Source organism: Nymphaea colorata, chromosome 1 (genome assembly GCF_008831285.2).
Source record: "Nymphaea colorata isolate Beijing-Zhang1983 chromosome 1, ASM883128v2, whole genome shotgun sequence".
NCBI lineage: Eukaryota > Viridiplantae > Streptophyta > Magnoliopsida > Nymphaeales > Nymphaeaceae > Nymphaea > Nymphaea colorata.
Window position 1 is genome coordinate 27,408,778 of NC_045138.2, and position 16,106 is coordinate 27,424,883.

Genomic DNA, 16,106 nt, shown 5'->3' on the forward strand with positions numbered 1-16,106 from the left:
TAAGGCAGAGATATTTGGGGTTTCTGTGGGGTGTGTTCTCCATGAAACCTACTTGCAATTTTAATTTAGTATATGGATTTGGGTAGACCTATGCCCAGTTATATGGACCAACTTCACGAGACTCGTGTCATTGCCCTATCTTAAGACCTGAGCATTAACTATATATTTAGTGCCCGACTTCTTGGATCCGCTCCTTGTTATGTAACACATGAAATTGGATTTTCCTGAAAAATAATCCTTAAAATCTAGTATCAGTCATAATCCCAGTCTTCTTGATGTATTTGGATTTTATTTATTTAGTTTATTTGATATGTGTTCATAAAAAGTCTTACGATAATGTGAAAATATTTGTTTATTGTACTTTTTTATATCCGTTAAAAAAACAAGAAAAAACCCATGGCTGCAATCAAAGGACAAAAATGTTTTTATGAAGTAGAAAAACTTAGGAAATTGAAATTAGCTTAAAAAAATGAAAATCCAGTAGGGCTTGGAATTGATATTTATATGCAGAAATTCCACTTTCCATTATTTTATGAAAAAATTGTGGTATTTGTCATTATGGGGCCAAATATACCAACAAGATATGGGCATAAAATATATAAATACAAAGTCCAAACAGGGTGGAGGCCACATAGAATACAGCCATTTTTTCTGGATTTTGATTATTGCCAATATATATATATAGCAGAGGAGAATTAGCTAGCAGAAAAATACAATGCACAAGTGGATGCTTGAGTTTTATAATGTCTCCAGTTCTGGGGAAAATTTTGCCAAAATTCCATTTCAGTACCTCCAAATTTTATCCGTTACATTATCGCCGATTTCTATTAAATCTTGCACCTAGCTAGGGGCATAGCCAGGGGTCTGGCAGATTTTGAAAAATTATAATTTATCTATTAATTTTTTTAAAAAGTATGAGTTTGGCCCTTTAAAATTTTTGAAAAAATAGTATTAGCTCCTATGAAATGTTGATACAGAACTGGTAAAAATAACATTATGTTTATTTTGAAACACAAATGAGTAAAATACATGCAAATAATAAAAACTTTACTTTTCGGATGAATCGAATCGATTTGCTCCCCATTACGTTAAAAATGCACATTTTTAGAACACTGCTTCAAATAATTGCCCTTCTTAAACTTGCATGCACATCAAAGCAAATGCACTGTCAACTACTTTACATACATGCAGAGATACACGTAAACTATGTTAGATGTAGTCAAAGGGGTTGATGAAAAGTAGTAAACTTGAGCATTTCCTAACTTAGGTGTTCTTTTGTCATATTATAATTAACTCATCCCCATCTCAATAGTAACATACTTTACATTGACGGGAATGTGGCTGTGATTAATAGTTTATTTGTATTACTACTAAAAGATATGGAATAATGAATCATGATTTTATGGAAATTCAAACGCCAATTCACACCTCTCTGAACTTCATTCAAGCAGCGATTGTTTGAGAAACTTCTTATAGCCAGCAGTGAATTGGAAAACATTTTTTCCATTTGCAGCGAAGAGAGGGAAAATGCAGAGAATTTACCTCAATGGGGCGTTTGATGGCCCTGGAAAAGGAATCTCTTCCATTCTTGAAACGTAGAAAAACTGTCCATACAAACACAAAAATGTTTGGAGTATTGGGTGTGACGTTAATGTAGACGTTCTGGGATTCCAGGGGATGCTCAGATATGGTCGGCTCCAAAACGCTGCTGATTTATGCTTGTGGTCCAACGCCTACCAGTAGAAGTGGTCACCGTTCTGTAAGAAGGCGATGCCTGTATTTTTTCAGTGTTGTGGATGTTTAATAGCCTATATCGACTCGTATCGGCCGATACGTTGCATGTTGGGATCCTCGAATATCAGCGGACACCACACCCGAATCGTTATTTAGGTTGACTCAGCAGACCTTCTCTGACTCGTATCAGCCGATCCGGCCGATACACTGCGGATACCATATAATGGACTGGATCGGATGCTTTAGAACGGATAGTTTAGAACACTAGCATTTTTTGCTCTCATATGTGGAAGGGGTGAACATAGTCATGACTTTTTATGATGTATAGAGAGTGGAGCATTCCGGGTAGTGGTCTTAAAAGGTTTGGAGTGATTCACGGGTCCCACTGGGACAGGAGCCCATGCCGAGATTCATGTGGTATATGCACATGATAGTTTACAAAGTTTCCGCAAAAACAAACAAAAAAGAAAAATTATTTTACGATCACAACAGTTGCTGGAATAACCAGAAAAGCTCAAGTTTCAAAGTAACTAAGAAACATGTCACGAAAAATAGACTGTTGAATGAGAATCTTGAGATGGTTGTTAAAATCCCATTTAGAGGGCATTTGTTACTCCCAATTTGGAATTTGAAATCCATGGATCTGATGTGCTGTGGTGACAGGACGGAAGAACAATAATAAACTTTTTGTGGGGCTCCTCTTTGTGGCGACAATAAATTGTCTTTTCAACTTCAAAAAGGTAAATATGAAATTGCCCATAAGGGTTTGGCTTTATTTGATAGAGGTTAATATGACAGTGTAAGTTTCCGGTTTCAACTTGAGGTTGGTGTAATTTTTTCTTTTTCTAGTGGGCAGGAGGGGGGCCTCCATCAATCTGCTATCACTGAAGAGGCCCTTCCCTTTACATCAAACCATATAGGAGAACAACAATACGGACAAGAATGACACGACGTGCTTACTTACATTTTGAGCTGTACAAGAGATCCTAGTAGAACCAACTTATCTCAAGGCAATGTAAGCAATGATCCCTCAAGAATGAACCGCCGAAGATTCTTGATTTATGCACTGAATCCCCTGCTAAGAGAACTCCATGGCCCTGCAGGGATTACGGTGCAAGCCTGTGCAGAGACATCTTCCATGGTTTCCTTCCTGAGTCCTGCGTTGCAGATGTTAGCAATTGAGCGCATGTGCTTCATGCCATACTGGGAAAGCGATCCACAGTGCTTCTCAAACGCCCGAACCTGCATGTCCGACAAAATAGAAGTCACAAAGCGAGAAAGGGGATGGACCTAATAGCGCCTAACACACATAAGTGGATAATTGATTGTTTCCTTTTATTCGACTATAATTGGTGTGCCACTTGTATAGATCCAGTTCACAAGTATTTATTCCATACGTCTTTTTGATAGGTTTAGATGTTCACAAAAGAGATGCCATCTTCTGCACTAATTGAACTGGAAACTAAGAAGCTACACAAGGAAATGACAATCACAGGATCTCTTAAGAACTGAAGCTACATGGCTCAACCTGATTGGAAACATGTATCAGGCTATATTTCTCATTTGCAAACTAAGGGAAAAGAAGAAAAGAAACTATAGTAGCAATGTCCTTTCTGAGCAATTATATCATTTATTAAACAAAGACGGCAGAAATAGCAACCTTTCTCTGAAGAATGATATGGTTTACAAAACCACATTATACAGACAACATTGGACCATCCACTTTTTCCACCGAAGAGATGAAACCAAAAGGATAAACTTGCAGGATTCTTACATTAATTGTCATAAATGATTTATTAAAGTGTTTGCCTAAGAATTTTCAACAAATTTTTCAGCACAAAAATTGCTGAATACGTTAAACTTACCATAGTCTTAAGGCAGTCCCAATCATCAACTAGTGGTTGTCCAGCTGGCCTTACAGTATTGAGCACTTCTGCTCCTTTCTTAGAGCCAAAGAGAAGTTTCCCAATAAGTTCCATACTGTTGTCTATATGCATGCGATGGGCCATCACATCAAACAACTGCTTTTGAGCATTTACTTTCTCTAAAGATCCTTCTGGCATCCTTCGATACTGGTTAGAAACAAAAATGATGATTCAGTTGGCAAAATATTTTGATGTTTAAATAAAAATAACAGCAATATATATGTAACCAAGAGAAAGTGGATCAAAATAAAGATCAGCTAGCCAACATCAGCAAGTTGCTACTTTCCTAGAGAATATATAAGCATGAGTTCTACCAACCTTATTCCAAAAATAAAGAAGATCAGCATCTCGTTGGTTTACAGCTGTTGAATACACTGGAAGGTTGTTTCCATTAACAAAAGATGAGTTCTCATTTGCTGGATTTGATCCCATGAACAAGAAGAGTTGCTCATTGGTGAGCTCTAAATCGCCAAATTGCATAGCATGGGAGCCCAAATTATAAGTATTATAATTTGAAGTTCTGTCTCTAACCTGCAATGATTTTAAAAATATGTGATTATTGGAAACAGAAACCCAAATATTTGAGTTTTGCAAAGCACTTGGAAAAAACATATCAGATTTTTACCAGATGATACTGCTGCTTCAATGTCTCAGTTTGCAAATTATGAACATCACTGGGGAACACATTAAAAATGGATTACATTAACAACCACCAAAAACACATATATAATAGAAACCATTCTCAAGAGAAGAAAGAGACAAATTACCAAAAAAAAACATGTCCTTAAAGTAGAATACAGTATGTGCAACAATCCACAGCTGTTGAAACAAAAAAAGAAGCTTCTTTTTTTTTTTCTTTTGGGAAGTTGCAAGCTTTTTGTAAGATTATAATTCTCGACTGTCAAGCCTAAGGACAACAGTCATCTTTTCATTGAGGCATGGGAAAAGTCTAAAGGGTCTACCAAGGGCTATACCTGTCTTCCATCCAAGAGACACTGTACAAGTCTCCAAGACATGTGTCAAACTCAGGAGGAGGACTAGGCAATCCACCAGGACAGTATGTTCCCCAACTGCTTTCAGTAGCATTTGCTGCTGTGGTAGCATATATGTTCAAGTCTTCAGGCAGATGACCTTCAAAAATACTTCCAGATTCGCAAGCTTCCAAATAGAAAACCTTAAAGGAAAAAGAAAAACATATTATGCCAGCCTATTGCCTACCATTCGAAAAGTTATAGAAGATGCTTGCAACATCTGAATAGATAAGTTTGTCAGTACCAAGCTTTTATATGTGCCAGCAGCATGCTTTTTCTTCAGGACATTCACAAGGTCACCAGCATAAAGGTAAGGATAAGTAGGCATCCCTGCATGAACACAGACCAAGGAGTTGAATTGATCTATCGAACAGTTTAAGCATTTACGAGGATAAAACCAATATGCAAACCTAGTGTCTTTGTCTTTTTCTTTTGGGTGCATGTATTCTAGTGGGAATATATGGTGGTCGTGATCTGAAAATTAATGGTATATCAGGGCTATATGGAATGAAAAAACATGGATATGCTCATAATAATTTAAAGATTCAAAAGATAGCAAAGTGAAAAATCAGTGGCTCACTGTTCATTGACATAGGATGGTCTAAAAGTGCTCTTGAAGAATCGTCTTCAATTTCTTTCTAACATATGGAAAATCATGAATAGATCATGTTAAGCACAATCCAAAGGTTACTATTCCTTTTTGAGGTCATAATCATGTAAAGCAACAGTGCACAGACTACACATTGCGGTTGTGTGGGATATCATACTAGACAATACCTGCCACACACACACACACACATGAACATTTTACCTAATTCTGACAGACTTGTATCACTTGCAAGACTTTTAACTGCTTACCAAGCACTCCAGGTCCTCCATGATCAGAATAGAAGACAAAAATATGGTCGTTAGGACCACTGTCAACGACTTTGCCACTTCCTCCAGTAACAGCACTCTTGTTTCCAAGCAGAACAGCGAAGAAATTTTCTACAGTAACGTGATCCTTGACATAATCCTATGGCCATTGACAAGAACAAAAATAAAATCATGTAAACCAGTTTCATGAAATTAAGGGAAGGAGTTCACAGATATTAGGAAAACTGAACCTTGGGGACGCCAGCATAGACATCCTGACCGTGTGGATGATTAATGATGGTGCCAGGTCGAGGGTTTTCTTCATGATAAGCAATGTCATCATACATAAAAACAATGATGTTTTCCTCTTTTAATCCACCCTTTATCAGGGTTTGGTATGCATGGCAAACATCAGCCTGGAGATACAAAACTTTAAATCAATCTTTGATCCGTAATACAAGTCCAAGCAAATTAGAAATGAAAAATCCGTCTTAACCAAATTAATACTAATACAGCATGAAAAGTTCAAATTTGTGCATATGTCGCATCATTTGCATGAGACTGGCGATTCACCAGTTGACACAATAAAGGATATCAACAGACAGAAATTTTGAATAATCTAAAAATACGAGCTAACCATGTTCATTACATTATGAACAGGAAATCTGCGACTTCCCATTTTCCTAATCACATGCATTTCGCAGAATCCATTCAGTCAGAACTGGTAGCACACTAACGTACATTAGTTATGAAGCAAATCCCTGCGATTCTCCGTTATCAAAACCCTAAATCTTCAACAAAGACCATGGAAGAATGCCGAAAACGAAAAATGACGGAAACATAAAACTGAAAAAACAAGGGAACCGCCGTCATCAGAAATGAAAACCCTATTTCAAGAGCCAAAAAGACAGGGATATCATATAGAAATCACCCAAAAGTTTTTGCCTTTTATCAAAAAATGGTCGGAGCTAAGGTCTCCACCTGATGCCTGTAGTTCCCGTAGCCGGAGGACCCAGCAACGAGAACAGCCCACCGCGTGCCGACAGAGTCCCCGTCAAGGGACTCGTCCGACGGCAGCCGGATTATGTCGGACCACGGGGAGTTCCCATCACCGGATGCGAGGGTAAGTACGCACACACAAAATATGGCGAGAAGCAGCTCCGCAGGGCCGGCCATGCCAGTTTCCGGCGAGTCGAATTACGGTGAGGCGGTTCCCGGAAAACTGATCGGAAGAAGAGAAGGCGCAGGCTTGCCTCCTTCCGCCATTCTGGGAACTAAAAACACTTGGTGGCATAAAACTAAAGCTTCGTAATATTCACTCTGGACCGTCGATCTCAGTCCACGTCGGATCAGCAACATGAAAGGTTTCCTTTGTTGCTGACGTGGCGTAGAACCCAAATCTAGTGGATTAAAAGGCAAGGTGACGTGGCTTTCATCCTACGCCTTGAAACATGTTGGAAGGAAGAGAACGGATCGGGTATGAATCTTCGAGTTAAAGTAATTTCAAAGATATCATTAGATCCATTCTTCGGAACTTGAATTTTTAAATTTCACCAATATAATTTTAATATAAAAATAATATAAAATTATGTCAATGTATTTCTTTTTTGTAACAAAAAACTATGGTGTATCTGGTTCGGACATTGCAATGTAATTTGGAAAAAGAATTGAGAACTATTTCAATTTTTCTATAAATGCAACTGATTTTGTTCTTTCGAAAAATATGAAAAATATGTTGCTTTTTAGTTTTTATTTAAATATCGCATTGAAGAAGAAATTCCAAACTTTTATTTTCCAGTTTTATGGGAAACTTTTGGATAAAGTAAATTTTAAATACCATCCAAAATTCCTCACAATGATACAATAATTTAGAATTGGCGTTAAATTTATGTTTTGGAGTAAGAGTAGGATGCATGTTAAAAAATTTGTTATTAGTGTCAAATGCCCCGAAACATAGTTAAACATAATGCACTATTAAAACTTGAAAAATTAAGTTATGTGCCTTATTACTATATCAAGAAACTTAAATATATTTATATCATGCTTATTATAATATAATTATATTAGAACGAATACGTTTGCAATTAATATTAATAAAAGACAATTAATATTACTGCTAAAACGAGTGAAAGGAAAACAGTGATTTGAACCCATTCGTTGCTGCGGCCCTTTACGATGGACAACTTGTCTCACTTTCGAACCACACACGTGGGCACCTTGGCTTGTCTCATCAAACAGCCTAAGAATAGCGGAAAGAAGAGGTCAAGATCTATAATCACTCGGATAGAAAATCTCTCCACATTCCACTCCTTCTAACATCATACCATAGACGATAAACAATAAGTTTTTGTTATTCTTGCTCTTCTTCTTTTCCCTCATTCTCTTCTTCCCTCCCTCGCTCTTTATCATTCTTAAGAGGCATTGAGTTGAGAGATGGCATCGCGATTAAGGTATTTTGGTTCATGCATATATTTTTCTATGTTCTAATTATTTATGAGTCAAATTATTGGCATCTGATGTATGCCCGCATATAACATGCATGCTTGCATATGCCATTTTAGTGGGGAGTCATGTCTATGCATGCCTTCACATGACGCATGTATGTATGTATGATGATTTCAATCTACATAACTATGTTTCGTGAAGACACTCCTTTTTTTTCCTTTTGTTGGAAAAAATTTTGATGTTGCCCCCAACCTTTATTTTCATTTTCAAATATAGTGTTATCTATATACATCGTTTATCCGGCCTCTTCTTTCCTCAAAATATTTACAAGGAGAGGCATGCGAGTTTGAAACAGCCCCCTCATTTTGCCAACCATTTCAGTTTTGTGTTTGCATCGCCTGAATTCTTTTTTTAAATAAAGGATTTTCAGGAAGAGGCTTGCAACCACTGTTTTTCTAAAAGTTTTCTGGATATTTTGGAGTTTTCACCAAGAGTGCATGTGGCCGACACCTTAAATTGGATCCACTTATCTAAGAAATCTAATTATCGTAGCGAAAATAGATTTAGATGTATGGACCCAGCTTGTTTGAAATATACATTTTTGGTTATTGGAAATGGATTTGGATTTAAATTTAGTTTTAGCTTGCTTTGGAATACACACACACACACATATATATATATATATACTATTTTTTATAAATGGTTTTACATATGGTTTAACCTTACTTTAAAAATAGATATTGATTTGCTGTGAGTGGACTTTGAAACAGACCTATCTCGTCTAGAAAGTATAAACAGATTTGGATCAACATCTGAGTTGATTGAAAACAGTTTTTTTGGTTGCTTTCAAATAAATTCGTCTTTGATATAAGTCCGGCCTGTTTTGAGTTATTTGTTCTTGAAACGAGGTTCAAAGAGTTTTTGATTCGATATCAATTCTCATTTGGTTTTGAATGGATCTCAAGTTGAATTTAATTGTTTGAAAACTATAGATTTAATTGCTGCTAATGGATTTCAACATGGATTTAATTTGTTTTAGTGGTTGTGAACAGCCCTCCGGCTCCAACTGGTCTATTTTAAGGGGTCGATTAAATGGAGGAAGACAGCGGCTACTCTATAAGTCTAGTACTAACACATGTTGATGTTGATACCTTGTGGTTGTTCTCTTGAGCATTGCAATAAAATTGTTGTGTGAAAATACCAGTGCCGATTGAGACAGCACTTGCGTTCTGCCTGCGGTAAGTTGACAGAGAAACTTGATTATGTTTGCAAATAATAATTAGTGCATGTATATGTATTTATTAGGTTCATGACATTGTTGTTCTAAATACTTGTCATTCTTGAATGTTTCATGTATGTGCATGTCGAATATTTGAACCATGCATTGTTTAACTTGACTTCATGCAGTAGCAAGGTAAGTTTGATGCTGGACATCATACTCATAACTTCCCCAAGTTCTCACACCCAATTTTTCCTTTTCAGGTGATCGTGAATATGGTTGTTGTATTGCCGCGAAGATCTGATGTTACCCAACCCATCAATTTTGGGAATTCGATTTTGAAATATGACAAAGTTATGTACTTTATCATTTTATAAAATATTTGTTTTGAACGTATAATCTAATTCGTGTTGGTGGTTCAAAGTTAGTTTTGGCAACGAAGCCTAATTGTTTCGAAAAAAAAAAAAATTACCTCAAGAAAGTGCTGTTACAAAGGAAGTGATGGTAGATGAGATGGGAATGAAGAGAATTACGCAGAAGCAGATGGCCATCTTCAAACAGAACCATATTTGTGGATCATGGCAGGTAACGCAAAAGAGAATGATGCATGTTTTTTAGTAGTCACGCTTTTAAATTGAATGTTTTACAGCTTGTAAAAGATTTATTTTCTTAACCAAAGGATGAGTTTGCAAAAGTCGTAGAAAAATATTCAAGTGCCATATTTTTCAAACCTCAATGGCTTACAAGAAAGTTTCTTTCCAATGTGATAGGAATTCTGTTGTAGGCTGCAAAAAGTTACACAACCTAATTTTTTTACAAACAAGCTGTAAAGAACTATACAACTTGTCGGAGAAATCATCTTCTCACTCAAAAAATTGAAGTTTCTTAAAATGGTGTTGATGATGGTGGCAATTCAGATAAACAGTGATGCTGGTGATTGTAGTCATAAATCGAGAGAAGAACTATCCACATCTAGACTTGTTCATTACCTCTATATGATCAATGATATTGATGATATGTAAAGGTTCAGTGCCTTCAAATCAGCAGTGGTGACGATGATAGGTGATGGTGGAGAGCAGAGAATGGCAGAAAAGAATTCCATGGACAACAACAAACGGGTGAAAAGGGGAAAAGAGATCGATCTCAGCATCTCATGCATGGTGAACACAGAAGTTGGTGCACTCTTAGCCGTCATGAGGATGAGTCCAGGGGATCAATGTGCCTCTCAATTCATTCCAGGTGCAGATGAAGCCCTGGACACCTCCCTCATGAGCGGCCTCAAGTCTTTGCGCACCTTCATCTTCAGCATCCAACAAGATTGGCACTCAGTTGATCCCTCTGTCTACCTGTCACCATTCCTTGAAGTGATCCAATTCGATGAGATTGCTGCCCCTGCAGTTGCATCTGCACTGTCAGCCACCATCAAGATCCTCAAGCTGGACATCTTTGATTCTACTACACCACATTCCCGTGAAGCCATGCACTTGATTGTGGATGCCATCACCAACTGCAGACTTGAAAGGAGCGGCCATGCAGCTGATGATACCATCCTGATGAGGATACTTCAGCTTCTGATCTCATGCTTGAGGTGCAAAGCTTCTGTACTATTGAGTGACAGTGCTGTTTGCACCATTGTGAACACCTGCTTTCAAGTAGTCCAACAGTCTGCAAGTAGGGGACACTTGCTCCAACGGAGTGCAAGGCTTGCCATGCATGAATTGGTCCAAATGATCTATGCTCACTTGCCAGAGGTTCAACGTGGCAGTCGGAATTTGGCAGACAGTGATAATTTCTCGTCCCTGAATTATGGTATTGGTTGCATGGTAGATATATTTCAGTTTATATGCTCTCTGCTGAATGTAGCTGCTGAGGTGCCAGATTTCAATGCAATGCCCAGCTCACCTGATGAGGATGTGGAATCTTTTGCTTTGGTCCTGATAAATTCTGCAATTGAAATTGCAGGAGAAGCAATTGGTGAACACCCCAAACTTCTAAAAATGATTCAAGAGGATCTCTTTTACAATCTCATTCGCCATGGCTCTCACTCCACGCCTTTAGTTTTGTCACTAATTTGCAGTGTAGTCCTGAATTTGTATAATAACTTGAGATCACTTTTGAAGCTTCAGCTGGAGGCCTTTTTCCGGTTTGTATGCCTGAAAATTGCAAGGGGGAAACTACATTCAATTCAGCAGGAAGAAGTTGCAATTGAAGGATTGGTTAGTTTTTGCAGGCAGCCAATGTTTGGGATAGAGATGTACACAAATTTTGACTGCAACCCGCTTTACAGTAACGTATTTGAAGAAATTGGAAAATTACTTTGTAAGAGAGCATTCCCAAACAATGGTCCTTTGTCTTCAATACAGGCACAATCTTTTGAAGGGCTAGTGGTGATGATTCAGCATATTGCAGATGGCATGGAAAAATCCAGGAGCTCGAAAGCAAACTCAAATTTGCTCTCATCCAATGACGCCTCTTCTTTTAACTCTAATTTGATTCGAATTACAGAGTACAAACCATTCTGGACTGAAAAATGTGAAAGATGTGATGATCCAAAGGCATGGGTTGAGTTTATGAGAGTGAGGAAATACATGAAGAAAAGATTGTTGGTATCTGTAAACCATTTTAACTTGGATGAGAAGAAGGGTCTAGAGTTTTTGAAACATGCACATCTTGTCCCTGATCCCCCTGAAGCACAAAGCTTAGCCTACTTCCTAAGGTTTACTCCTGGCTTGGACAAAACAATGATTGGAGATTATCTTGGTGACCCTGATGAATTTCATCTTAAAGTTCTCAAGGAATTCACGTCTACCTTCGACTTTAAGAATATGATCCTTGATGCAGCCCTCAGGAATTTCCTTGAGACATTTCGGCTGCCTGGGGAATCCCAAAAGATTCAAAGGATTCTTGAGGCATTTGCTGAGAGGTTTTATGAACAATCAGATGAAATGTTTGTGGACAAAGATGCAGTTTTTGTGTTGTGTTATTCACTGATAATGTTGAACACCGATCAACATAATGCACAGGTAAAGAAGAAGATGACAGAGGAGGAATTCATAAAAAACAACAGGAATATAAATGGGGGAAAAGATCTTCCCAGAGAGTATCTTTCAGAGCTTTTCCAGTCTATTTCAACAAATGAGATCACATTATTTGATCAATCAGGTGGTTCTGTTGAGATGACCCCAAGCAGATGGATCAACATCATCAACCAATCCAAGACAACTGATGCTTATATCTTTTGTGAAGGCCAGACTCAGTTGAACCATGATATGTTCTCCATCATTGCTGGCCCTGCCATGGCTACATTGGCAACTGTCTTCGAACATGCAGATGATGACCAGATCATAAACCAGAGCATGGAAGGCTTCCTTGCAGTGGCAAGAATAGCAAGGTAGGTCACTATCAACACAAGTTTATTTATTTATTTACTTTCAAACATGATTTATGCAAATGTTTCACATACTACTTTTATTCAATTATTATTCGCTTATTTTTGAGACAATCTGATATTGATATGTACATGTTTAAAATCTAGGATAAGATCATTTTCACAGAAAATAGTTTTTTGCACAATTAGTTTGTTAATCAGACATTTACTTCACATTTCTAATACAATTGTGGTAATTCAATTTTTTTCTAGGTATCGCCCAAACACACCCTTAGACTTTCTTAGCATTTTAAAATGAACTGAAAAAATTGTTTGACTGTGTCAATGATATTTATCATAACTTTATGCAAAATATTTAAAAGTTGATGGAACACAAAGTAGAACTTAGTGTATTTTGAATTGAATTCCATACTAGTACTTTGTATGTTCAATGCAAATTAAAGTTACATGGGAGTATCAATTAACCAAAAAAAAGGGCAGAGCATATCTAGTCAAGCTGGGAGGCCCATAAGGGGACACGTTATGTGTTCGATTTCTAGAGGGCACAGTAGGTAATTTGAAGGGTGCACCACTGCAATCTCTGATGCTGATGCAACCTAGGACCCAGGAGATAGGAGGCTTTTGGGCTCTTTTTTGGGTGATGGATTGTAAACTTCTCATTCACTCGGAACAAAAGCATGATTCTCACACTCCCTAACATGAAGAGATTTGATTTATTTTCTCCTAACAATAAGAATTGCACAAGTAAATCCAATTGTTACCAACTTACCATTTGCCATCCTAAGAAAAACAAGGGAAAGGAGAGAGAGATAGAAGAAGAATGGGTGAGATTTTGTTCTTTCAAGATAACCAAAAATACTTTTATTTAGGATGCAGAACGGGTAACATCTACTTTAACTGCAAATAATTTATTTCATGCACATCATACATTATCCTTTTAACTATTTCTTTTAGAAAATTAATGGATGGCCATGATATTATCCTAAAACCTTCATGGAGGCCAGCCTTATTGCAAAATTCTAGAGGAGGCATGAAGGCTGAAGCTATTTTCCAAAAGCTTTACATGTAAAACCCTACTTCTTTTCTTTCTTAATTCGAGAGGGGTGGGGGGGCACACACACCCCACCGCTCCTGGATCTGCCCTGGAAACAAGGTTTTGCATATAGCATTTTTAAAATGGAAGAGATTATTTTTTACCCATTGTGAATATAAACATGTGTGTGAGAGAGAGCAAATAATAAACAAATCATGTAGTTGAGTAAGCACATAGATGTTTTTGTGTGCGTATGTATTCATATTCGTCTAGGTCATCTACTTGAATAGGATCATCTTATTTTGTTGAGAGAATACAAGACCATGATATTTTCTTCTATAGTAAATGATGTACGCACTTCCATTCTATGCCAAACCTTATTCTTTTCTGTGATATGTGTCGGCTGCCAACAGGTACAATTTGGAAGATGTTCTAGACGAGATTCTTGCAATGTTATGCAAGTTCACCACATTGCTCAATCCATTTGCTTCCCTGGAAGAAACCTTCTTCAGTCTAACAGAAGATGTGAAACCTAGACTAGCAACTTTAGCAGTCTTCACCATTGCCAACAAGTTCGGTGATTCCATCAGAAGTTCCTGGAGAAATGTGGTCGATTGTTTGCTAAGACTGAAAAGGCTCAAGCTCTTGCCTCCTGGACTTGCAGGGTCTGATAATGAAACTCCACCCCCTCGAATGGATCTTGATCTTCCTTTGCACTCCAGAACTGAATCTGGTGTTATATTTCCATCAACGGTAAACGATGATCGCAGATTCTCCAGCCTTATTGGGAAATTTGGACAGTTCATTTCAACTGAGAACGATGAGGAGTCCATTTCTACTACTGTTGGTAACACCAATAAGAGGAATCTCCAGTTCATCAACCAATGTTGTATTGAAGGCATATTTTCAAAATCGAAGCATCTACATGAAGAGTCCTTGCAAAATCTTGGCAAAGCAATTTTGTTGGCTGGTGCTGGAAGGGGACAAAAATTCACTAGTCCTTTAGATGAAGAAGAAACAGCAGCATTTTGCTGGGACCTAATTGTAATGCTCACTGAAAACAACATTGATCGGTTCATGTCCTTTTGGCCCGCTTTCCATGACTGTCTGGGACTGATAAGCCAATTGCCTCTGTTTGGTTCATGTCCTTTTGTTGAGAAGTCGCTCTTTGGTGTGTTAAACGTCACTTCTAAGCTGTTGCACAAAGCTGACAAGACTTCTGAGGAGCTCATCTTTAAGTCCCTGCAACTAATATGGAAAATTGATAGCCGAGTTGTAGATTCATGTTGCGAGGCATTAACACAAATATCTGCAAATATACTAAAAGAAAATGCAAAGAACATCCAGACACAATTTGGGTGGAAGTCCATAATTGCTATTCTATCAATCAGTGCCCGAAGCCCGGAAGCTTTCAATGATGGTGTTGAGGCACTTATCTCCTTAATGTCTGATAATGTTGCATGTGTTACAAGGTTAAATTACAGCATATGTATTGAATCTGCTTTTAGTTTTTCAGCTTCGAAGCTCAGTTCCATAGAGAAAAGCATGCAAGTGCTTGATCTAATGGCAGATTCTGTGAACTTGTTAGTCAGCTGGCTTAGTTCCGGATTCTCAGACCCTGGCAGCAATAACTCATCATCGACAGCCCAAGATTCTTCTAGGAACAGTATATCATCTATAGGTACAATGTTTGTGAGATTAGTTGAAAGCATTCGGAAAATATGTCTGGTCAGGAGAGAAGAGATCAGGAATCACGCAGTTTTGACTTTGAAGAGGTGTTTCACAAAGGCTGAAGGGTTGGGATTCACTTCAACTGTGTGCCTACATTGCTTCAATCATGTAATATTTGCTATGGCGGATGATCTCTTAGAGAAAGCCATTGAATACTCGAGAAGGGAGAACTCTGAGAAGGAGATGCGAAGCATGGAGGGGACACTTTGTCTAGCCATGGAATTCCTAACGGAGGCTTTCATTCAATTTCTAAGAACTCTATCTTCTGTCTCTGGATTTAGATCTTTCTGGATGGGAGTCTTGCGGAGGATGGACACTTGCATGAAGACAGAACTAGGTGATAGTGACAAGATGCAGATTTTGATACCAACGCTGTTGAAGAAGATGATACTAGCCATGAAAGAGCATAATATCTTAGTAAACAGTGAAGATAACGAATTGTGGGACATCACTGTTACTCAAATTTTGTGGATAGCTCCAGCTGTTAAAGATGAGCTCTTTCCTGGATACTAACTGCTAGCTTGCAGGTTCTTTCATTGAATTCAGTGTCATGTATATTACACAGAGCATCTTGTCCTTGCATATTGAAGTTTCTTAATCTAATGAATCTTTAAATTGATAACTTCTTGTCAAAAAATCTTGAGGTTTCTTAACCGACTTGCTCTTAGAAGTTCGGAGTATGAATGTATTCGTTGCGTATTATTTTGTGGAGTTTTGTTTCATAAGTAATTGGATTGGCAGGGAT

The 16,106-nt window shown here is 37.8% G+C and overlaps 2 protein-coding genes across 5 annotated transcripts; one reads left to right on the forward strand and one right to left on the reverse strand.

Moving 5' to 3' along the window:
* Window positions 1-2,475: 2,475 nt before the first annotated feature.
* Window positions 2,476-6,803, reverse strand: LOC116252392 (vacuolar-processing enzyme). The gene is made up of 9 exons (XM_031626658.2): window positions 6,527-6,803; window positions 5,797-5,961; window positions 5,549-5,705; window positions 4,935-5,020; window positions 4,634-4,833; window positions 4,285-4,333; window positions 3,978-4,190; window positions 3,600-3,806; window positions 2,476-2,976 (listed from the first exon to the last, which is right to left on the reverse strand). Exons 1-9 carry the CDS (start codon window positions 6,719-6,721, stop codon window positions 2,794-2,796), a joined length of 1,455 nt encoding a protein of 484 aa, XP_031482518.1. The 5' UTR covers window positions 6,722-6,803; the 3' UTR covers window positions 2,476-2,793.
* Window positions 6,804-7,888: 1,085 nt separating this feature from the next.
* LOC116252701 (ARF guanine-nucleotide exchange factor GNL2-like) lies at window positions 7,889-15,983 on the forward strand. 4 transcript variants are annotated; one of them, XM_031627165.1, is made up of 4 exons: window positions 7,889-7,995; window positions 9,473-9,794; window positions 10,127-12,600; window positions 14,044-15,983. In XM_031627165.1, exons 3-4 carry the CDS (start codon window positions 10,265-10,267, stop codon window positions 15,872-15,874), a joined length of 4,167 nt encoding a protein of 1,388 aa, XP_031483025.1. In that variant the 5' UTR covers window positions 7,889-7,995; window positions 9,473-9,794; window positions 10,127-10,264; the 3' UTR covers window positions 15,875-15,983. The 4 variants fall into 4 exon arrangements, with proteins under 4 accessions (XP_031483025.1, XP_031483033.1, XP_031483005.1 ...); XM_031627173.1 differs by having other exon boundaries at window positions 10,234-12,600; XM_031627154.1 differs by adding an exon at window positions 9,043-9,228 and having other exon boundaries at window positions 7,920-7,995; window positions 9,473-12,600.
* Window positions 15,984-16,106: the final 123 nt, after the last annotated feature.